The sequence below is a fragment of the Rhinopithecus roxellana genome, chromosome 8 (assembly GCF_007565055.1).
Source record: "Rhinopithecus roxellana isolate Shanxi Qingling chromosome 8, ASM756505v1, whole genome shotgun sequence".
NCBI lineage: Eukaryota > Metazoa > Chordata > Mammalia > Primates > Cercopithecidae > Rhinopithecus > Rhinopithecus roxellana.
Genome location: NC_044556.1, coordinates 135,248,455 through 135,274,033, shown reverse-complemented (window position 1 = coordinate 135,274,033; position 25,579 = coordinate 135,248,455). Strand labels below are relative to the sequence as shown.

General features: G+C 37.9%; 1 protein-coding gene across 1 annotated transcript in view; it reads right to left on the bottom strand.

The window, feature by feature from the left end:
* LOC104655201 (transcriptional protein SWT1) overlaps positions 1 to 25,579 on the bottom strand; it is a 52,652-nt gene that overhangs the window by 5,703 nt on the left and 21,370 nt on the right. Inside the window, exons 5-10 of the mRNA XM_030934962.1 lie at positions 22,810 to 23,551; positions 17,074 to 17,133; positions 15,475 to 15,586; positions 13,161 to 13,262; positions 12,568 to 12,756; positions 6,843 to 6,936 (exon numbers count right to left, since the gene is read on the bottom strand). Of these exons, the coding sequence (XP_030790822.1) occupies positions 6,843 to 6,936; positions 12,568 to 12,756; positions 13,161 to 13,262; positions 15,475 to 15,586; positions 17,074 to 17,133; positions 22,810 to 23,551 (1,299 nt within the window). The remainder of the gene's footprint in view (positions 1 to 6,842; positions 6,937 to 12,567; positions 12,757 to 13,160; positions 13,263 to 15,474; positions 15,587 to 17,073; positions 17,134 to 22,809; positions 23,552 to 25,579) is intronic.

Below are 25,579 nucleotides of genomic sequence, written 5' to 3'. Positions count from 1 at the left end.
AGCTAAGATCCACTGGCTTGAAATTCTCACTGCCAGCACAGCAGTCTGGAGTCGACCTGGGACGCTCAAGCTCAGTGGGGTAGGGACATCTGCCATTACTGAGGCTTGAGTAGGTGGTTTTACCCTAACAGTGTAAACAAAGCACCCAGGAAGTTTAGACTCGGCAGAGTCCACCACAGCACCCCAAAGCTGCTGTAGCCAGATTGACTCTCTAGATTCCTCCTCTCTGGGCAGGGTATCTCTGAAAGAAACGCAGCAGTCCCAATCAGGAACTTGTAGATAAAACTCTCATCTCCCTGGGGCAGAGAACCCTGGGGAAGCAGTGGCTGTGGACACAGCTTCAGCAGACTTAAGCGTTCCTGCCTGCCGGCTCTGAAGAGAGCAGTGGATCTCCCAGCACAGTGCTTGAGCTCTGCTAAGAGACAGAAGAGACAGACTGCCTCCTCATGTGGGTCCTTGACCCTCGTGCCCCCTAAGAGACACCTCGAACAGGGGTCGACAGATCTCTCATACAGGAGAGCTCCGGCTGGCATCTGGTGGGTGCCCCTCTGGGATGAAGTTTCCAGAAGAAGGAACAGGCAGCAATCTTTGCTGCTCTGCAGCCTCTGCTGGTGATACCCAGGCAAACAAGGTCTGGAGTGGACCTCCAGCAAACTTCAGCAGACCTGCAGCAGAGGGGCCTGACTGCTAGAAGGAAAATCAACAAACAGAAATGAATAGCATCAACAGCAACAAAAAGGGCGTCCACACAGAAACCCTATCCGAAGGTCACCAACATCAAAGAACAAACGTAGATAAATCCATGAAGATGAGGAAAAAACAGCCCAAAAAGGCTGAAAATTCCAAAACCAGAACACCTTTTCTCCTCCAAAGGATCACAACTCCTCACTAGCAAGGGAACAAAACTGGACACAGAATGAATTGACGAACTGACAGAAGTAGGCTTCAGAAGGTGGGTAATAACAAACTCCTCCGAGCTAAAGAAGCATGTTCTAACTCAATGCAAGGAAGCTAAGAACCTTGAAAAAAAAAAAAAGGTTAGATGAACTGCTAACTAGAATAACCAGTTTAGAGAAAAAGATAAATGACCTAACGGAGCTGAAAAACACAGCACGAGAACTTCGTAAAGCATACACAAGTATCAATAGCCAAATCGATCAAGCAAAAGAAAGGATATCATAGACTGAAGATCAACCTAATGAAATAAAGCCTGAAGACAAGATTAGAGAAAAAAGAATGAAAAGGAATGAACAAAGCCTCCAAGAAATATGGAACGATGTGAAAAGACCAAACCTACATTTGATTGGTTTATCTGAAAGTGGCAGGGAGAATGGAACCAAGTTGGAAAACACACTTCAGGATATTATCCAGGAGAACATCCCCAACCTAGCAAGAAAGGTCAACATTCAAATTCAGAAAATACAGAGAACATCACAAAGATACTCCTCAAGAAGAGTAACCCCAAGACATATAATCATCACATTCACCAAGATTGAAATGAAGGAAAAAAATGTTAAGGGCAGGCAGAAAGAAAGGTCGGGTTACCCACAAAGGGAAGCCCATCAAACTAACAGCAGATCTCTCGGCAGAAACCCTACAAGCCAGAAGAGAGTGAGGGGCCAATATTTAACAATTTTAAAGAAAAGAATTTTCAACCCAGACTTTCATATTCAGCCAAACTAAGCTTCATAAGGGAAGGAGAAATAAAATCCTTTACAGACAAGCAAATGCTGTGAGATTCTGTCAAAACTACAATGAGATACCATCTCACGCCAGTTAGAATGGCGATCATTAAAAAGTCAAGAAACAACAGATGCTGGAGAGAATGTGGAGAAATAGGAACACTTTTACACCGTCGGTGGGAGTGTAAATTAGTTCACCACTGTGGAAGACAGTGTGGTGATTCCTCACAGATCTAGAACCAGAAATACCATTTAACCTAGCAATCCCATTACTGGGTATATACCCAAAGTATTATAAGCCATGCTGCTATAAAGACACATGCACACGTATGTTTACTGCAGCACTATCCACCATAGCAAAGACTTGGAACCAACCCAAACGTCAATCAATGATAGACTGGATAAGGAAAATGTGGCACATATACACCATCGAAAACTATCCAGCCATAAAAAAGGATGAGTTCATGTCCTTTGCAGGGACATAGATGACACTGGAAGCCATCATCCTCAGCAAACTAACACAGGAACAGAAAACCACACACTGCATGTCCTCACTCATAAGTGGGAGTTGAACAATGAGAACACATGGACACAGGGAGGGGAATACCACACACCAGGGCCTGTTGGGGGATTGAGGGATAGGGGAGGGATAGCATTAGGAGAAATACCTAATGCAGATGACAGGTTGATGGGTGCAGCAAATCACCATGGCACGTGTATACCAATGTAACAAACCTGCACGTTCTGCATATGTATCCCAGAACTTAAAGTCTAATAAAAATAACAATAAAGTTAAGGAGAAACTGAATAAAAGAAACCACAGAGCAAGTGAGCTCAAAAAATCTACATATAAAGTATGCCCAGAGAAAAACAACATACTGCCAAGAGTCAAAGTAATCAACAGAACTAGACTTGGATACAACACAGATACTGAAGCTATCTGACAGCAAATTTAAACTAATTTTCATTAATATGTTAAAGCCTCTAATGGAAAAGGTGGAAGAAGGGAAAATCAAGCAGTTTTGCAGAGATGAAAACCATAAGAATAAAATGGAAATCCTAGCAATAAAAAACACAGTAACAAAAATGAAGAATGCCTTGAACAGGCTTGTCAATAAGACTTGACAAAGGCAAGGAAAGAATCAACAAACCCGAAGGGAAGTCAAAAGAAATTACCCAAACTTAAACAAAAAGATAATAAAAAGATTTAAAAAAAAAATAGTATCCAAGAGCTACAGGACAATATATACAACAGTAATATCCTTATACTACCTGTGAAGCAGTATAATATTTGAAGGTAGGCTTTGATAAGTAAAGATGTATATTGTAAACACTAAAACAACCATAAGAAGTTTTTTCAAAAAAGTATAAATAAGTAAATAATCGAGACAAAATGGTATCATTAAAAATGAACAATTAATCGAAAAGAGAAAAAGGAAAAACCACACAGATGGAACAAAACAAATAGAAAATAATTTGCAAAATGGTAGATTTTAATCCAACAAATTAAATACGTATGGTCTAAACTTAACAGTTAAAAGACAGAAATTGTCAGACTGTTCAAAAAAGAACCAACTACATGATGTCTACAAGAAACTTACTTTAAATATACAGGCATAGATGGGCTAAAAGTAAAATGATACAAAAAGATATATCACATAAATACTAAGCAAAAGAAAGTTGGAATAGTTGCATTAATACTAGACAAAGAAGGCTTTAGAACCAGGAATAATGTCAGAACCAAAAAGGACATTATATAATTATAAAAGAAGCACTTCTCCAAGAACACAAGCATAAAGAATCTTAGATGTATATGCATCTTACTACAAGTTTCTATCTTTTTGCCTGAGGGAATTCTCCAATTCATCAATGGCTTTACCACAACAGAAAGCCATAGCTTTAGTGGCTTTCACAATACATGAAGCAAAACAAATAGAACTGAAAGGAGAAATAGACAAATCCACAATTATAGTTGGAGACTTCAATACTTCTTTCACAATGATCATAGAAAAAGTAGGCAACCAGCCTGGGCAAGGTGGCTAATGCCTGTAATCCAGCACTTAGAGGCTGAGGTGGGACGATCACGAGGTCAGGAGATCAAGATCATCCTGGCCAACATGGTGAAACTCTGTCTCTACTAAAAATACAAAAATTAGCCAGGAGTGGCAGCATGCAACTGTAGTCCCAGCTACTCGGGAGACTGAGGCAGGAGAACTGCTTGAACCTGGGAGGCAGAGGGTGCAGTGAGCCAAGACTGCACCACCGTACTCCAGCCTGGGCGACAGAGTGAGACTCCATGTCAAAAAAGAAAAGTAAAAATAAAAAACAAAAGAAAAGAAAAAGTAGGCCACTAAGGTTACAGAAGACCTGAAGAACACTATCAACCAAATTGACCTAATTGAAATTTATAGAATACTCCACCCATAAGGGCAGAATACACATTCTGTTCAAATACACAGAAAACACTCACTAAAACAGACCATATTCTTGGCCACAAAACAAACTTTAACAAATTTAAAAGAACAGAAACCATGTAAATTATGTTCTCAATTCATAAAGAAATTAAACTACAATTCAGTAAAAAAAAAAAAAAAGTATCTGAAAATTTTGCAAATACTTACAATCAGGCAACAAACGTCTAAATAACCTATGGGTCAGAGAAAGAGTCACAAGGGAAATTATAAAGTATATTGAATAGAATGAAAATGAAAACACAACATATTAAAATTTGTGGGATACAACTGCAGAAGTGCTTAGAGGACATTCACAGCAGTAACAAATAAGTGATCTAAGTTTCCACCTTAAGAAACAAGAAAAAAAAGAGCAAAAAGGGCAAGAGAGTACTTTCTGGGTCGGGTGCGGTGGCTCACACCTATAATTCCAGCACTTTGGGAGGCCAAGGGGGCCGGATCATCTGAGGTCAGGAGTTCGAGACCAGCCTGACCAATATGGTGAAATCCCATCTCTACTAAAAATACAAAAATTAGTCACGTGTGGTGGCACCTACTTGTAATCCCAGCTTCTTGGGAGGCTGAGACAGAAGAATCACTTGAACCTGAGAGGTGGAGACTGCAGTGAGCCAAGATGGCGCCACTGCACTCCATCGTGGGTGACAGAGTGAGACTCTGTCTCAAAAAAAAAAAAAAAAAACACAGGAGTTACAGACATGTTCTATATATTGACAGGATGTGAGCTACACCAGTGCAACAATATATATTGTCAACATTGTATAGTTAAGATTTGTGCATTTCCTCAGCTACTTGGGGGGCTGAGGAAGGAGGATTGCTTGAGCCCAGGAGTTTGACACCAGCCTGGGCAACATAGCAAGACCCTGTTTCTAAAACATAAAATTAAAGAAGACAACACAGAATTGGCTAATTCACTGTATATAGATCATAAAGAAAAGGCAGGCATCAAAATTTACTCCCTGGTTTCTGGCTTTAGCAAATGGGTGGGAGGTGACCGTTTTTATTCAGGTGTAGAAGAGTTGAAAAGAAAACCTCAAGAGTTCATTTACGGAGATGATAGGTTTCAGACGTCCATGAAACATCCAAGAGATATCAAATAAATAGTTGAATATATTAGCCTGGAGTTTAGAAGAGCAATATGAATTGAAGATATTAATTGTGTTGCTGGCCCAGACTTAGGATTGTAAATGCAAGCACTTAGAATGATGCATAGTATATAAGTGTTACAAGAGTTTTTCTGATTACTATCACTATCAATTGACATTATCATCATCCATTTTAAGTAATATAAATATGTCCTCACAATAGTAGGTATGACTTATACAATACACATGATTATCACTATTTAAAGAAAATGCAAACAAACCAACCAAAAAAAGAGAGAGAGAAAAACAGGCTCACCACTTGGAACTATGCCAGAATTAAAAGCAAGGTTGGACTATAAATTTTCAGTCACTAAAAAGTAATATATCTGTTAATCCCAAAAAAACAGTGCATGTATAAATAATGGAGAATCAATAAAGTTTTGTCAATTTAATTTTCACTCTAAGCTGAACTAAAAAAATAATTACACAACAAAGAATTACTTCTCAAATGTATCTCAAATTCAAAATGATTTATATATTATTAATTCTATTTCAGCCTTCAACAAACTCCAAAGTAATATGTCCTAGATCAAAATATAATTTAAAATCTAAAGATAGAAATCTCTAATATTTCCTTTAATAGCAAAAAGAATCACATTATCTTTGAAGATAGCTAAAATAATAACACCGACCAGAATGTTTGCAAGAAGCATCTTAGGGCTGCTGATTTCTGTAATAGCTCCATTTCACAGAAAGAATTTGAGCATGATCATAAGTGAATAAAATACAGATTAAAACTGCAAATTTCAAAGCATGATGTAGACTGATTAAAAAAAAACCAAAAAACTGCAAATTAAAATTGCTCTTCTGTCCATTCCGAACCTTTTCTCATACATGATGAATAAAATTTTGTTTAGTATTATCTTAGTTTTATCTTTGAACTAAGTTATGGAAATATCAGCAGAGAGGGAAGAAGCAGGGGGAAGGGAGAAGGAGGGAGAAAACTCTTACTGAGATCCTGCTATATATTAGGCACTATTCTACATCCTTTACATATATTAACAGATTAAATACTTACAATAATCTCATGAGGCAGGTAATATTATTCTTCCTGTTTATTTCACATGACGAAACTAAGTTAGGCAACTTGTCCAGGGTCACAACGCTGATAAATGATAGATCCAGGACTCCAAGCCAGGCAGTCTAACTCTGTAACAGGCACCCAGCACACAACTCCAACATAAACCACCCTATCTTCACCTCACCAATAGGTAAGTAAATAAATTTCTTATCTCATCCTGTCAGACATCCTGTCAGATTCTGATTTTTAAACTATTTTGGAGGGATATTAAGTGCCTTTTCCCCTGCTTTTTCCAAGTTTTCTGAATTCCATAAAAATTAAATTGAAATGAAACTTCATCTAGTTGAGATCTCATTCCTCTAGAGCTCATACATTATAAGACTATCAGATATAAGTGGGTATGCTTACTGGCAGATTTGGAAAATTATGTATGTTTTTGATCCTTGGTATGCTGGATACAGTATGATTTTTTTTATTATTTGGTTTATTTTTTAAAAATAAAAAGTAAAATGACTATGAAACTCACGTGCACAGAATAACAAAAGAACAAGGGAATAATTCCTGGTGCTGGAGACAGCATTTTAGTACTCGATCATCATTGTTCTCATCACTCAATCCATCTGCAAATTTAGTAAAGGCAACGGTCAATAAGTACCCTAGAAATGTGGGTGCCACAGAAATAATCTAGGCTGTATTTACAAAATGAAAATATCTACGAGATTTAAGGTAGTTAAGGTATGACACTATGATGGTGGACACACGTCATTACACATTTGTCCAAATCCACAGAGTGTACAAAGCCAAGAGTGAACCTAATGTAAACTATGTACTCAGAGTGATAATGATGTCAATGGAGGTTCATCAACTATAACAAAGGTACCACTCCGGCGAAGGATATTGATAATGGGGAAGCTATGCTTGTGTGGGGCAGGAAGTATGTGGGAAATCTTGTTGTCTTTTGTGCAATTTTCCCGTGAAACTAAAACTACTCTCAAAAACTCTATTAATAAATATATCTCAGCTGGGCATGGTGGCTCACGCCTGTAATCCCAGCACTTTGGGACGCCGAGGTGGGCAGATCACTTGAGGTCAGGAGTTCGAGACCAGCCTGGCCAACAAGGTAAAACCCCATCTCTACTAACAATACAAAACTTAGCCAGGCGTTGTGACAGGTGCCTGTAATCCCAGCTACTTGGAATCTGAGGCAGAAGAATCAGTTGAACCCAGGAGGCAGAGGTTGTAGTGAGCTGAGATCGTGCCACTGCACTCCACGCTGGACAACAGAGTGAGACGCCGTCTCAAAAAAAATTTTTTAAGTATATATACATATATGTATAAATATATACATATATAATAAATATATATAAGAAATACATATTTCATATATTTATTTTATATATGCATACAAAAGAAAGAAAACTTTTTAAATAAAAAGACAAGAAAGTAAAATAATTTTTACAAAACTGAATCTAGAATTTACATAGCATATAGTTGTGGACTTAATGTGGTTAGTTCACTATTAAAATGGTCTAGGATATGGCTATTAGCAAACTCAAAGGAAAGAAATGTGATCAGAAGGCTAAATGTCAGACTAGAAACCAAAAACCATGAATTCTATTATCAATTCAGTCACAGATTATAAGTAACTTAACATTTTCTCAGCTTAAGAAGTCTGTGAACTAATAAGCAACTGTTCTACCAGTAACTAAACTAGTTTCCTGTGTGCGCTCTCCCTTAATCTCTAAAGCAACACAATTAGAGATATACAGGAGAAGGAAATATGGGCCCTAGGAAGGTAACACGAAAAGTAATTCTTAACAACTGTTAATCAGTTGCTGACAGGGTACCCTCTGGCATTCTCTAAGCCTCAAAACATGTAGCAAAAATTCAGTTTTTGTAAAAATAATGCAGGCCAGGTGGTCAGTGCCTGCAATCCCAACATTTTGAGAGGCTGAGGCAGAGGGATCGCTTGAAGTCAGCATTTCAAGATCAGCCTGGGCAACATGGCAAGACTCTGCCTCTACAAAAAAACAAGAAAATTAGCCAGGCTCGGTGGCACACTCCTGTAGTCCTGTAGTTCCAGCTACTCAAGAGGCTGAGGAGGGACAATCGCTTGAGCTTAGGAGTTCAAGTCTACAGTGAGCTATGATCATGTCACTGCACTCCAGTCTGGGTGACAGGATGAGACCTTGTCTCTAAAAAAATTAAGAACAAAATAATAATAATAATAATAATGCAATGTGTAGAAATTGGACTAAAGATAATGTTTCCCACAAGTCCATACACTACCTACCTGAGAACTCCCTAGAGTACTTATTAATAATACAGAATACAGAACCACACCCCAAATATATTTCTGGATAAGAATCTTTGAAGCCTGGACCCAGACACTAATTTAAGCTCTTGGCCTGTCTCTTATACATTAAAATTTAAGACATACCAGCCAATTAGTCTCAACCTTTTTCCCAGTTTATAATCATTTTTCTCTCAACTTCTGGCCTATATTACTTAGTCCTTGAATCCTTCAAATTAGAAAACTCATTCATTCATGCAATAAATATTTACATAGGGCTTAATTTGTGCCAGGTTCCCATGCTAACCAGATGGATATGCAAAGAAAAACTATTTAGGAGTTCATATTGGTGAAATCTAGACAGAGCTCAACTATATCAGGACATGAGTATGAGGAAGATATGATTAAATTTCTTGATGACCAGTGAGCCAGACAGAAATATATCACAGTAGCCAATTTCCCTTAAATTCAGAGGGTAAATGCCATGAATAGTGCAAAATGTGTAACTCAAAATCATTAGTTAACTTTAAACAATTCAATTCAGCAGATAAAAGGAGGCTTAAAAGTAACAGTGCACTGTTCTAAAAGTATCAAATTCAAGATTATCAGTAGTGCCACTTTTTCTAAGATATATGGAGCTGAAAAATAAACTGTAAGACTATTCATGAAATATTTAGTTATTCAACAAATACTTTTGAGCACCTGTACATGTACTGTTCAAAAGTGAACAAAATAAAGACTCTGGAAACAGACCAGTCTGGGTATGAATCCTTGTTTTCCCACTTACTAGATATGTATCCTCGGGCGAAGTTTCTAATCATGAGGAGTAAATGAGAACGTATATAAAGTATTTAGTCCAGTGTATGGCAATAGTGAATGCTTAAAAGTACCATGTATTTATTACTTAAGATTCAGCTTGGCCAGGCGCAGTGGCTCACATCTGTAATTCCAGCACTTTGGGAAGCTGAGGCGGACAGATCACTTGAGGTCAGGAGATCGAGACCAGCCTGACCAACATGGTGAAACCCCATCTCTAAAAAAATTTTTTAAAAATTAGCCAGGCATGGTGGCACATGCTTGTAATCCCAGTTACTCAGGAGGCTGAGGCAGGAGAATCGCTCACTTGAACCCGGGAGGCAGAGATTGCAGTGAGCTGAGATTACACCATTGCATTCCAGCCTGGGCAACAAGAGCAAAACTCCATCTCAAAAAAAAAAAAAAAAAAAAAAATTAAAGAGTCAGCTTAAATGGCACCTCAACATCAATGACCTCTACTCACACACAGAATAAAAAATTCAATACCTAATAGAATTTAACCTCCTCAACAACAGGGTTTCTCTTTCTCATTCACTGTTACAGGCCCAACACTTGGAACAGTGTCTGGTACAAATACTTGGCAAACAAATGAATCAATAAAAATACAATGAAAAATATAAAAATACAGACCAAATGTCTGATTGGGGGAGTGGCAGATAACTATTTGTTGCCTTTAATTATTTTTACCTTATTATAAAAAATATATAATTTTATTGGCCGGGCACAGTGGCTCACGCCTGTGAGCCGAGGGAGGATGAGGCAGGTGGATCACCTGAGGTCAGGAGTTCAAGACCAGCTTGGCCAACATGACAAATGCCATCTCTACTAAAAGTACAAAACTCAGCTGGGCGTGGTGGCTCACACCTGTAATCCTAGCTACTCTAGGAGGCTGAGGCATGAGAAGCGCTTGAAGGTGGAGGTAGGAGATGGAGGTTGCAGTGAGCTGAGATCACACCATTGCACTCCAGCCTGGGTGACAAAGCAAGACTCTGTCTTTTAATAAAAAAAAAAAAAAAGCCAGGCATGGTGGCTCATGCCTGTAATCTTAGCACTTTGGGAGGCCAAGGCGGGTGGATCACCGAAGGTCAGGAGTTAGAGACCAGCCTGGCCAACATGGTGAAACTCTGTCTCTACTGAAAATATAAAAATTAGCCAAGCATGGTGGCGCACGCCTGTAATCCCAGCTACTCAGGAGGCTGAGGAAGAATCGTTTGAACCCAGGAGGTGGAGGTTGCAGTGAGCTGAGATCACGCCATTGCACTCCAACCTGTGTGATGGGAGCGAGACTCCATCTCAAAAAAAAACAAAAGTAATTAAAAATCTGGAAAATTCAGAAAACATAAAGAAAATCAAAATAACTGATAAACCCATCAGGTAAATATCACCTCTATTCATCACTAATAAGTATATATACATAATTAAATAAATTTAGAATTATACTTCACATATTTTTTAATCTTATGTTTGTTTTTATTTAAAATTATGTCATTAATGCTTTTCCAAATATAGTGTCCCCTCATATGGCTATAGGAATGTAACTTCTCCAAATGTTATACAGGTTGATGCTACTTTTTTGTTACATAAATAATGCTATAATGAACACTATTTATATAAATCACTGCCTGCATCTCTCACTTTTTTTAGGATACATTTCTAGAAAGACTGTTATTATCCTTAGGCTTATTCAAGCACATTGCTAAATATTGCTCTTCTAGAAAGTTACCAATTCATAGTCTCACAGCAGTGCAGTGCTGTGAATCTTCCTAGCGAGTTGGGAGAGAGTAACTTTCTAAACCTAGAAGAGATAAAAATAAATCAGATATTTTTAAAAAATGAGAGATGAGTCTTATCAATCTGTATGAGCCTTCCATATAATGAGCACAAGAGAATTATCACCTATTCTGACCATAAGCTATTAGGTAGTTTAACATATTAACCAATCTTCATAACCATTTTATGACATGGAATTTATTTCCTTTCATTTCATTTATTCAGTCTCTTCACCTTTAACTTTCCCCAGGTTATGCTATAAACCCAGGTTGATCATATTTCAAATCCTATGTTCCTCTCACTATAGTAGATAAATACTATATCAAATAAATATAATTTTGGAAATAGTTAAGGACAAGGCTAAAATTATAGTCAACTAAAGCTACTCGACATGGACCATCTTCACTCAAAATTCATAAGCATTATATCTGGAACATATTAAGAGCTAATAAATATTTGTTTAGATAATGAATGAATGGTAGAGACCCTTTTTCTTCAAAATTTTTAAGACTAAACAAAAATTTTAGACTAAAGTAATTCATCTTAAGATGAATCTAATCATGTTTTTTAAAGTCTTCTCATAGTTAATATTGGATTGGATTGGATCCATAATTGGATTGGATTGGATTCCTCTTAAGATGGATTCTTTCAAATCTTACAGTGAATATGGGTACAGTGGACAGTACAAATCCATGGTATTTAAAATAATGTAAGTTTACCTAAATAAATAATTCTGAGCTGGGAAGAAATGAATTCTTAAAGAATGAAATAAATCTTCTAAATATATGTATAAACTCCACTGAAATAAGTGTTCCTTTACATATAGATATTTTTCCAGCAAATTATATAAAACATAAAGAACATACTTAACTTCTAAGACTAAAGCAATTTTTAAATGATCTCATAGAAAAAAATTCAATGAGGGGAAAATCTATAAACCTTTACTGTAAAAACACCTCATTCATTATTACCGATTCTGACAAACCACAGGAAAACATCATCATCTCCATGGTACATTAACTGCATATGGTGATATTAACAGACTAGAAACCTAGATCACTTACAGACTGCATCACTCAGCGATAGTATTTTTTAAAAAGGAGTCCGAGATTCTGTGATGTAGACAAGTATGCATACACAACTATATAGTCACTATCTGTGAAATATAGACATAATGTAAGAACGTCTAGGAGAAGCAGAAAAATAAAAATCAAAGACTCCTAAACTAAGCCACAAACCATCACAATGCCCCTTCCATTTCACATTCCAATGGGTTTAAATGTTTTAAAAGTTTTATACCATTTCCCTCCAATAATGAGTCTGCAGCCAAACAAGTATTAATCAGGAGGCACCCTGAAAGAACAATACTTACAATGTTTTTGGGATGCAAGTTGTATTGATTGACCCCATAGCTTTCTATCTTGATTTCTGAGACTCTCATTGATGAAATGAACTGCAGGTATAGCTTTGTGCTGGGCATGTTTTAGTAGTTTTCCTTCCTTCATACGATCTAGCTCTTGCATAACGACCCAGGGAATTATTAACATAAGTTTTTCAAAACCTAAAAAATAAAAAGATTTCTTAGAATTTAACAAACATTTATTGAGCTACTAAATAGAATTGCTGTCCAAGAGGTGAAAGTTTTAAAGCACACAGTCCTCCCTACCTTTGAGAAATTCAGAATGAATTGAGAGACAATATATTAAAAAACAAAAATTAAAAAGAGAATAATGTGTCAAAAGAATGTTAAAAAAATAAGCACTCTTGGAGATCAAAAAAAGGGTGAGTTCAGATTGCTAGTTTAACCTGTAAAGGCTTTTTTTAAACTTATAACACTGAACATGCTTAATATATAGCATATCCAAATGGAGACATATTCATGAGAAAAAAAAGCCACATCACTGTTAATATAAAATATCAACTCAAGGAAGAAAATCAGAATCTTTAAATATGTTCTGTAAATACCTGGTACATCTGTTGCCTTCAGAATTCTAACAAATTTGAGATGATTCATCAGAATATTTGTGTCAATAACAATTAGAAGTTTTCTGTCTGAAGTATTATTTGCTAGAGAAAAAGAGCAAAGATTTCATGATATTTGATAATAGACTTATATAATGTCTAAAATTTTGATATCATAGAAGCATTGAAAATTCAATTGAATTTAAAACGCCTCTTTGTCTTGTTAACTATATCAGAGATTTACACAGTTGGCTAGACTCTCAAGTTGCTATCTATCTGGTCCGTATCTTTGTTGCCAAGTAAATTTCTCCCCAATCAGTTAAGGGTCCTCTGGATAGGAACTGCAACCACTGTTTGGAGAGGGAGTGGGGTGGAGAATCATCTAAGTCAAAGTGGGCAGAGAAGGCAAGGGTTGGCAAAGCAGAAATACACGGGAAACCTGGGGCCAAGACTGAAAAACCAGTCATGGAGAATGTTTTTGATAGCATTCTTAAGAGAAGTCCTTTAGATAATAAAAACAAAATTGCTTTTACTTCAATTCTTAAGAGAAAGAATAGTAATCAATGTTTAATCACCCACCAGCAGAACAGTATAAATTGCTTGTAGGTGGATTTTAAATTATGAACTGACTAGCTTGGGAAGTAATTATGTTTCTAACTTCTGTCATGGATCACTGGTAGCTGTGCACTTAGTAATTATAAGCTAATTTTAACATATCCTGAGTAATTATAATTGAAAGATAAATATGTGTAAAAGAAAATACATGCCAGGTTTGGTGGCTCACGCCTGTAATCTCAGCACTTTGGGACGCCGAGGCGGGCGGATCACCTGAGGTCAGGAGTTCAAGATCAGCCTGGCCAACATAGTGAAACCCCATCTCTACTGAAAATACAAAAATTAGCTAGGCATGGTGGCACACGCCTGTAGTCCCAGCTACTCGGGAGGCTGAGGCAGGAGAATGGCTTGAATGCAGGAGGCACAGGTTGCAGTAAGCAGAGAGAGCTCCGACGCACTTCAGCCTGGGCGACACAGGGAGACTCCGTCTCAAAAAAAACAAAACAAAAACAAAAACACAAACAAACAAAAAAAGAAAATACATAATAATACTAGCATTGTTATTGCATAGGATCATTTTAAGGTTCAGATAAGTTAACACACAGGAAAACACTTGAAAGATGAAAACTGCAATGTGAATGTAAAGGTAGCATTACTTTTTTTTTTTTTTTTTTGAGATGGAGTTTTGCTGTTGGTGCCCAGGCTGGAGTGCAGTAGCTCAATCTTGGCTCACTGCAACCTCTGCTTCCCGGGGTTCAAGCCATTCTCCTGTCTCAGCCTCCTGAGTAGCTGGGAATACAGGCATGGGTCACCATGCCCAGCTAATTTTTTCATATTTTCAGTAGAGATGGGGTTTCACCATGTTGGCCAGACTGGTCTCGAACTCCTGACCTCAGGTGATCCACTCGCCTCAGCCTCCCAAAGTGCTGGGATTACAGGTGTGAGCCAGTGTGCCTGGTCAGCATTACCATTTTTAAAAACAGAATTTGAAATAGTACACTGACAGATTTTGGATAATCTCTATCATTACCTTCTCCCAGTAGCAAAAAAAAAAAAATCAAATTTTTACAACATGAACAAGAAATCAATAAATATAATACCTTCAAGCAATCTGCATTCTTTCTTTTTTTTTTTTTTTTTTTTTTTTTTGAGAGAGGGTCTTGTTCTGTCACCCAGGCTGGAATGCGGTGGCGCAATCTTGGCACACTGCAGCCTCAACCTCCCAGGCTCAAGCAATCCTCCCACCTCAGCCTCCTGAGTAGCTGAGACTACAGGCACATGCCATCATGCCTAGCTAACTTTAATTTCTGTAGACATGAATGAAGTCTCACTATGTCGCCCAGGCTGGCCTTGAACTCCTGGGTTTGGGCAATCCTCCCATCTCAGCCTTCCAAAATGCTGGAATTACAGGCATGAGCAACTGTACCAGCTATTCTGCATTATTTCTGATCAGTGCTTTACATAGCTGAAACCGTTAAAGTTATAACAGCAAGAAAAAAAGACAACTGATAATCCTAATTACTACCTCTTGACAGAAAAAGAGAAAATACATCTAACTATCTAATAATATGAAATATGTAAAACCAATAAGACAAATATTGGATCTAATTCCTGTAGCTAAAAAAATAAACTATTACTTTATCATTCATTTCAAGTGAGCATATTTTAACATTTTTCATCTAAATATTATAAAAACTGAATATTGGCACATTAATTTTTAGGAAAGCATAGGAGAGCATAAACATCAACATATAGGGTATACCAGAGGAAGAATGTACATCATCTTCTAAGTCAATTTCCATACTCATTAACTCTCCAGGTAAATCCACACTTTTTCCCACACGTGCAGCATGAAGCTCTTCTACTATCTGCATCTAAATTGTAAAAGACCCCAGTGAAATATTTTGAGTTACTTTGCAGATTGACAAGAGAAGAAAGCAATTAATTCTTAATTCACTTGAGATGGTTTATGGAAAGAAAAATTTTATAAAACTCTGAAGGCAGCATAGTAAAACAATAAAGATTAATAAACACACACATGGTTTTCAAAATAGTTTTCTTCTTACCTCCGCAACCTTATGCAAACAAATTATTTAACAACTTTGGATCTCAGTTTGTTAATTCACAAAATAGGAATCTTTAATATCTATTTCCTTTAGGATTTTTGTGAGGAACAAATGAAATAAGCTATGTGAAGCTCCTTGCACAGAGTCAAATACCTAGACATTAAAGTAAGTTCATTCTCATTCCAAGTCTCACTTCATTTTAGGAGTCAAAATTTTTTTATCTTGACAGTGAGCATTCTTCTTGAGATTTCTAAGATTATTTATGAATCATCATAAACTGAAATCTAGATCTTAAAACCATTCTCACTTCACAGAAATACTTCTCTGATGTTATTCTGACACAAAGAAATGAAATACAGTCTAGCTTTAGATCAGAGATGAGACATCTTTCTTCTATCAAGGAGCACCTCAAAACAGAAAAATATAATTGACTGTCACAAATAAAAATCAATTAATATAGTTTGAGAGTTTTTTGTTTTGTTTTGTTTTGAGACAGAGTCTTGCTCTGTCACCCAGGCCGAAGTGCAGAGGCACAATCTTGGCTCACTGCAACCTCCATCTCCCAGGCTCAAGTAAGTCTCCTGCCTCAGCCTCTTGAGTAGCTGGGATTATAGGCGTGCACCACCACGCCCAGCTAATTTTTGCATTTTTAGTAGAGACGCGGTTTCGCCATGTTGGCCAGGCTGGTCTCAAACTCCTGACCTCAGGTGATCCTCCCGCTTTGGCCTCCCAAAGTGCTGGGATTACAGGCTTCAGCCACCGTGCCCAGCCTGAAAGTCTTTAAATAGACAATTACAAAGTGTTCCACGAATCTCATCTTAACTTAGGACAAGTGAACATAAAAAGATCAGTCAGGGGACTCTGGTTGGGAAATGAAGCAACCTTTTTAGGTAAACACTCATGTACTCTCATTTTCATTGAATAATGTTTTCATCTTACGATTTTTAAAATGAAGTAAAAACATGTTAATATCCTACTGCATTTTGGCAACCCTAGGCATAAACAGGGAAAGTGTCATAAAATTAAATCAAAATTCAGATTACTTGTGGGCCACTGGTTTCATGCTCTTTGTTCACAACAGATAACCTTACTAGAAACAAAAGTAAAAAGTACTAAAGTATACTTTTCTGAATAGTTTTGCATGACTTCATAAAACCTTACATATTGATTTAAATAGAGACATCATTGTATTTTCATATTATCAAGGTTTCTACAGTCATTATTTTTTATTAAAAGTAGGAACTGTTCGCCTTAATTTCACTAAAAATTTCAAAGTAAATAAGAATATCAGTAACCTCTTGATCTGTATCCTGGATACTTTCAGATGACACTGAAGAACATGGTGCTTCAAAACTCTGAAATGAAAGTAATTTCATTAGCTAAGAATAAAGCGTAACCTAAATAGTGTTTTTCAACCTTGTCACTATTAACCTTGAGGGTCAGATAATTCACTTTAGGGGTTGCCCTGTGCATTGTAGGATGTTTAGCAGCATCAGTGACCTCTATCCTCCAGAATGTCAGCAGTACTACCCACCTACCCCTACTCCCAAACTTTTTTTTTTTAAAGACAGGGTCTCTGTCACCCAAACTGGAGTTCAATGGCATGATTACGGTTCACTGCAGCCTCAACCTCCTGGACTCAAGTGATCCTCCCACCTCAGCCACCTGAGTAGCTGGGACCACAGGCACACCAACACACCTGGCTAATTTTTGTATATTTTGTAAAGATGGGGTTTTGTCATGTTGCCCAGTCTGGTCTCGAAACTCCTGAGCTCAAGTGATCCACCCGCCTCAGCTTCCCAAAGTGCTGGGATTACAGGCCTGAGCCACAGTGCCATCCCCACCCTCAATCTTGACAATCAAAAATGTCTCCTGGCATTGCCAAATGTCTCCTGAGGGGCAAAACTGCCTCCAGATGAGAAAGTGCCCCTAGAACAGAGAAGCCCCATTCTATCAAGTCATGAAACATGGTAGAATTCTTCATATACAGATTCATAAAAATACTATATCCTAAGAATAAAATTACATGCCACCCTTAAAAAAGGGAAATAATGAATGCAAAAGTAAACAAGTTGGCCTTCAGTGGTGAAAAATTTTCATCCAGGAGTAACTAAGCCAATTCTACAAGTGACATGATAAAACAACAGAAGGAACTTGAGGATTAAAATAAGGCTAAAAGGAAAAAGCTGAAAAATGCACAGTTATATTATATGTAATTAGAGCACCAGGGGTTTGTGTTTTATTTTTTGTCTTCAAACATAGTTTGAAAAATCTCTCTCCAAATTCCAATTTTCCACTGGCATTTCTTCCGAGTGGATGAGACCCACCTGACTCTACATACAGGTGACAGGAAGCTCAGCAAAAGAACAATTGAACTAAATAATCTTCTAAGAATTCTCCAAGATAACGCAAAACTAACATGTATTTTATGGAAAGCTATTTCTGCTATGAACTACAAACACTCTTCTTTTCTTTGTTAGAGACAGAGTCTCATTCTGTTGCCCAGGCTGTAGTGGCATGATCTCAGGTCACTACAACCTCCACCTCCTGGGTTCAAGATTCTTCTGCCTCAGCCTCCCAAGTAGCTGGGACTACAGGTGCCTGCCATCACACCCGGCTAATTTTTGTATTTTTAGTAGAGACAGAGTTTCACCATGTTGGCCAAGCTGGTCTCAAACTCCTGACCCCAAGTGATCTGCCCACCTCAGCCTCCCAAAGTGCTGGGATTATAGGCACAAGCCACTGTGCCCACACAAACATACATCATATGTAGAAATGTACATCATATGAGAAATCTCTGCAGCGTGTCGTATAGTTTCTTTTGGTCTCTATGTAGAATTACTACACAAACCAAAAGAGGTACATAGCAAGAATATTAAGTTGTATCATATGTAGAAATGCTTTACCGAGAATTCAGCTTCCACCCTAACTTTCCAGCTAAATGCTTTACTGGGAATTCAGCTTCCACCCAACATCAAACTTCACATGATATAATAACACACACTTCACAGACATAGGCTTATCATAGTTTTACTATTTCATGACCCTGAGATTCAGAATCCCCTTCTCCATATAACTTTAAATCTTACTGATCTTTAAAATTCTCTTTAAGAAGTGCCAAACAGTGCCAGGCGCGGTGGCTCACGCCTGTAATCCCAGCACTTTGGGAGGCCGAGACGGGCAGATCACTAGGTCAGGAGATCGAGACCATCCTCGCTAACACAGTGAAACCCCGTCTCTACTAAAAAAATACAAAAAACTAGCTGGGCGAGGTGGCGGGCGCCTGTAGTCCCAGCTACTCAGGAGGCTGAGGCAGGAGAATGGCGTGAACCCGGGAGGCGGAGCTTGCAGTGAGCTGAGATCTGGCCACTGCACTCCAGCCTGGGTGACAGAGCCAGACTCCATCTTAAAAAAAAAAAAAAAAAAAAAAAAAAAACAAGAAGTGCCAAACAAGCCAGAGATTATTATCAGAACTTCTTGTGGTTTTTGACATTGTACATCTCTTTACTCTCTTCCTTTGGTTACTCTTACCCTTTGCTTTCTCTGTTCATGGGCCACCTACAGTGACTTCAATGAATTTTCTACCACCAAACAATCCAGAAAAGTTCATGCATTTAACTGTTTGCCTCCCCCACCATGCCTTATTAAATACATAGGTTGGGATAAAGCCTTTCCTGAGGATGACAAAAGGGAAAACGGTAACGAAGATAATAATGGTTCTATCTACCAAAGTGATTAGAAATGGAAAACACAATTATATTATTTCCTTGACTGTGGTTCAGTGGCTGTCTTCCATCTACAAGACATGAGATAAAAACCAATCTTTCCCATGATACAAAATCATCCATTGTCTAGAGACCCTGGCTTTCTCTCCCAACTTGCTTTCCTACAGATTCTCTACCCATCTTGACTCTAGTCATACTAACAACCTATGTGCTCATGTACCTTCCTTCCATGCAATTTTACAACTCCGTGCCATTACACACACTGGCCCTCTACCCTAGCTGGACAGCACTTCTAGTCCTCACCTGACATGTCCTTCGAGACGAGGCTTTAGAACCACCACGTTAGTGAGCCCTTCTTTAATTCACCCGCAGATTTGTACTAACATCACACCCAGCTCTTAGGACTCTGATATTTACTTCACTATAGTACAATCATATTTTTGTACTTACTAGTCTGCCTCCCTGGGAACTTCCTGAGGCTAACAATCATCTTACTCATCTCTAAATCCCTAGTACCTAGAAAAATAATAGGTACCTTTAATAGATGTTTGATAAATGAACTCCTACTTTACAGTCTTGTAAGAATTAAATGTGATGTTTTTAAAAGTAGACCATAAACCATAAATCTCTAGGACATTAATTTTCAATGAGGGGGAGGTTTGCAATTTGAGAGGGGTCTGTATCAAAGAACTATAAAACCTAAGAAACAAAAGAAGTTTTTTTTTTCTTTAGAAAGCATAACAGAATTACTAAATCCAGAAAATACAATTATTTTCCTTGTAAAGTACACTCACTATTTTAGGAAAACAATTATCTATTGAGGAATTAGTGGGTAAAACATAAAAACAAACAGGGTATTAAGATGATTATCTGCTGTCAATAATATGCTGAAGATAATATACACAAGATAAGGATAATATTTACTTGCTGTTTCTGTGTCTAAATGACTTTAAGCCTGATAATACTGCTATCAGAGAACAGTTTTTAAAGAGTCTAAATTCCAATAACTGGAAAGTGGTTATGCAAAAACTGCTTCTTCTGCAACTTAATATTCTTGCTATGTACCTCCTTTGGTTTGTGTAGTAACTCTACATAGAGACCAAAAGAAACTACATGACACACTGCAGAGATTTCTCATACTATTCCTTAGATGCATAGCACAACAGGAAAACCAGACAATGACACAATGATGATCACTGAACATACTGGCAACTTCAAGTTCCTTTCTTTCATTCTACTCTAGAGAAATGGTTATAACACAAGAAGAAAAACTGGAGGTTTTTCCTTTAAGAAAGCAGTGAAAACAAACTCAATTCAAACTCAATTCTTGCCCTCTTGGGGCCCCTTCCAGTTCACTTAACCTAAAAATACTCATCCCCAAGCTCTTCTGGCCTCCTTAGTTATAACTCCTCCATTTTTCATAAGAAATAGCTTACCATTGCAATCCACACTTTTTTATTTTTTTTTTTGAGACGGAGTCTTGCTCTGTCACCCAGGCTGGAGTGCAGTGGCGTAATCTCGGCTCACTGCAAGCGCCACCTCCCAGGTTCACGCCATTCTTCTGCCTCAACCTCCCAAGTAGCTGGGACCACAGGCGCCCGCCACCGCACCTGGCTAATTTTTTGTATTTTTAGTAAAGATGGGTTTCACTGTGTTAGCCAGGATGGTCTCAATCTCCTGACCTTGTAATGTGCCCACCTCGGCCTCCCAAAGTGCTAGGATTACAGGCGTGAGCCACCGGGCCTGGCCACAGTCCACAGTCTTAACACCTAAAAGCAGGTAGGCTTACCCATCCCTGTTTATCAGTGGTCTCTACCTATCAGAATTTCTGAAGTTCTAAAGTTCCAAGGTTCCATAGTTCTAAAAGTTCTCTTGAAGATAAGTAACTTTATTTGCCATAGAAACAAAATTATAGAGATTAGGTTCTCAAAGTAGTCCATAAATGCCAATTACATTACATAATTTTAAAGCAAAATAGATGTGCCAAGCTTTCTAGCCTAGATCCCTGCTCATGTAGCTCCCTCTGCCTAAAACATCCCTGCTTCTCCCATTCTACCTCACTTCACCTTCACCTTCACCTGAGTAACTTCTACTCATTCTTTAGGTCTGTTTAAATGTTACTCCCTCTAGCCTCCAGTAAACCTTTTTTTTTTTTTTTTTTTTGAGACAAGGTCTCTTTCTGTCATCTAGGTTGGAGTGCAGTTGCACGATCGGCTCACCATAATCTTGAACTCCTGGGCTCAAGTGATCCTCCCACCTCAGTCACCTGGATAACTGGGACCACAGACTCACACCACCACACCCAGCTAATTTTTATTTTTTTGTAGAGACCCGACTCGGTATGTTGCCCAGGCTGGTCTTGAATTCCCGGCCTCAGACAATCTGCCTGCCTGGGCCTCCCAAAACACTGGAATTACAGGCGTGAGCCACTGTACCCAGTCCCTTCCAGTACACCTTTCTAAACTAATTCTTTCCTGATGTACTAAAGCTATATTAATCCCCTGCTGTGTATTCTCTTAAGTGATAGGTATTTTACTTATCATATTTAAGGAAATTGCTTGTGTCTCTCTTCACTTGAATCAGTCCCTAGAAACAGACTGTGTTATCTCTTACAAGCTATTTTATTGCAGTACCTGGTACATGGTGACACTGAAAAAAATAATCTGTTTAAAGACTATTCAGGATATTGTCCCCTGAGTGTTCTCCAGCATACAATGTTTTCAAAGGACTATCTGTAACTGCTTCTCACCACATTTTTACACAATCCCTTCTATTATGAATCCTTGATACCTGCCAAAATATCTGTCTAAAAAAGTTGGAATTAAAGAGAGTAAAATAAAGGAACCAACATATATCTTCATGAATAAATTTGAATCAGCCATCTATGATTACCATCAGTAATAGAAACAACTAAAAAGGCCATGTGCAGTGGCTCACGTCTGTAATCCCTGCACTTTGGGAGGCTGACAAGGGGTGAACTGCTTCAGCCCAGGAGTTCAAGACCAGCCTAAGCAACATGGTGAAACCTCATCTCTACAAAAAACACCAAAGTTAGCCCAGTGTGGTGATATGTGCCTATCGTCCCAGCTACTAGGGAGGCTGAGGCAGGAGGATTGCTTGAACCCAGGAGGTCAAGGCTGCAATAAGCCAGGATCGTGCCACGGCACTCCAGCTTGGGCAACAGAGTGAGACCCTGTCTCAAAAACAAAAAACAAAAAAAGAAAAAATATAGAAATATAGAAAAAACTTAACTATATAAATAAACTCTCAGTTAAAACCTATATTCTTCATTTTTTACCACCTTACCTGGGTTAGGTTTTCACTAGAATGTGAATCATTACTTTCTTGATGGTCATAATGATGTTTTCGTTTCCACTCATGAACAGTCCGCTTATATGTGAAATCTGAAAGTAAATGTTCAGTTTTCTGCCTAGTTACATTTAATGAAACCTGGGAGCTTTCCAGGTATTCTTTTTCTTCTTGCTTAGTCTTCAACTTGTTAGAATCTAAATTGAAGACATTTTCCTCTACAAGTTTCTGGAGGGTGTCACGAGATTTTATAGGGATTTTGAAACTGATCTTCTGTCTTCTAGATTCCAAGGGTTCCTTCATTATCTTGTTGGAGTTATAATCCTGAGAAAATTGATTTCTCTTCCATTTCTCTAAGACACATTTTTCAGAATTGTCTCTAAATTTATTGTTTCTTTCTTTCTTGAGTTCTTTCATCTTCTCTCTCTGAACAAGTAAATGAGACCATTTATTTTCACTTGCCTGGCCTTCGGCTTTAAGTTTCACATCACTGGCAATCTTAGGACTACTAAGGCTTCTAATTCCATGGTCAAGCTTGCTCCTAGCATTTGTCAATTTGATATCTTTATGTTTAAAGTCTACACATTTATGTATGTCTTTTTTAGTTCCATTTGAAGAAGGACTCTGTGAAATAATTTGATTATCATTTGAATATGATGCTTCTTGGAGTTTAACAGGTCTTTGGGATGAAGAACTGATTTTTGGTCTCCTTCTGAGAGTGTCAATTTCTACACTCAACCTGTAAAGCAGCACAGAAACCTAGGTTAATTATAATTATACATAATGTTACACACTATCATTTTAGTTAGAATAACAGAATTGGGCTGACATTAAGCTTCATAAAAAGTAAGAAATAGCTACATTAAGAATAAAGTGGAAAGGATTACTCGCTTAATGGTGTTAGAATAATTAGTTTGCTATTTGCAAAAAAAAATTACAACTTTAAATAGTATCAAACAACATAAATTCCAAATGGATTAAATATTTAAGTGTAAAATAATTATTATTATCACAATAATTTTGTACTTCATATTAAACCCTTAAAAATCAGTGAGTTAAAACAGAATGTATGTTTGATTTCTTTTTTTTTTTTTTAGACAGGTTCTCACTCTGCTGCCTAGGCTAGAGTGCAGTGATGCAAACATGGCTCACTGCAGCTTCAACCTCCCAGGCTCAGGCAATCCTCCTACCTCCCAGACTACCACGTAACTGGGACTACAGGAGCATGCCACCATGCCTAGCTAATTTTGTAATTTTTTTGTAGCGACAAAGTTTTGCTATGTTGCCCAGGCTGGTCTCGAACTCCTGGGCCCAAGAGATCCACTTGCCTTGGCCTCCCAAGGCGCTGGGATTACAGGTGTGAGCCACTGTACCCCGGCCTATCCGATTTCTCTTTTTCTTTTTTTGAGACAGCATCTCACTTTGTCACCCAGGCTGGAGTGCAGTGGTGCGATCTCGGCTCACTCCAAACTCAACATACCAGGCTCAAGAGATCCTCCCGCCTCAGCCCCCTGAGTAGCTGGGGCTGTACAGGTGAACACTACCACATCTGGCTAATTTTTGTTTTTTTTTTTAATGTAGAGACAGGGTTTTGCCATGTTGCCCAGGCTGGTCGAACTCCTGGGCTCAAGCGATCTGCCCACCTTAGCCTCCCCAGTGTGCTGAGGCTATAGGCATGAGCCACTACGCCCAGCCTGATTTCTTAATAGAGAACTTCCCAAACTTAAAAACAGTGGGAGAAATAACAAAGGAAAACACTGATAATATGTGACTATTTACTTTAAAACCTTAGCATATTAAAAATTAATAAAAATGTTAAGAACTAGAAAATGGTATTTGTTAGATGTACTAACTTCTAGCAAAATAATATGTTAATAAGCTTACTAGCCTTAGTAAATAAAAAGTTTGTCAAAAACTACTAAGATTCTAGAATAGGGCATAAACAGAAAATTAATAAAAGAAAATGGCTAATAAACATTTTTTAAAAGTTTGACTCCTCTAATAATCACAGACATGCTAATAATAACAATAACATACCATTTTCTCCTTCTTTTTTTTTTTTTTTTTTTTTTTTTTGAGACAGAGTCTCACTTTGTCACTAGGCCGGGTGCAGTGGTGCAATCTTGGCTTACCGCAACCTCTGCCTCCCAGGTTCAAGCGATTCCACTGCCTCAGCCTCCCAAGTAGCTGGGACTACAGGCACACACCAACACGCCAGGCTAGTTTTTTGTATTTTAGTAGAGACGGGGTTTCACCATGTTGGCCAGGATGGTCTCGATCTGACCTCGTGATCTGCCTACCTCGGCCTCCCAAAGTGCTTGGATTGGGTGTGAGCCACCACAGCTGGCCCATACCATTGCCTTCTACCAAATTAGCAAAGATCTTATAATAACATCAAATACTGACAAGGGGTTGTAAAATGGACACTCTCACATGTTGCTGGTAGAAATGTAAAACAACGTAAGAGTCCCACAAAGAAATCTGAATATAAACTAAAAATTCCAAAAATGGTCATTTTTTTACGTCTGAAATTCCCATTTTAGAAACTTATACCAAGGTGAAAAAAATCAGAAATGAAAAAAATATTCAGGATTACTTATAACAGCAAAACAATCAGGTACAAAGTAACTGCTAAAATTTTGGAAATGACTTTAAAAAGTGATATATTCGTATGATGGAATACTATAGTTTTTTTAAAAGGATGTTTATGAAAAGTCTTCTGTGACATAAAACATACTGAAAATCAAAAACAAGCAGGATACAAATC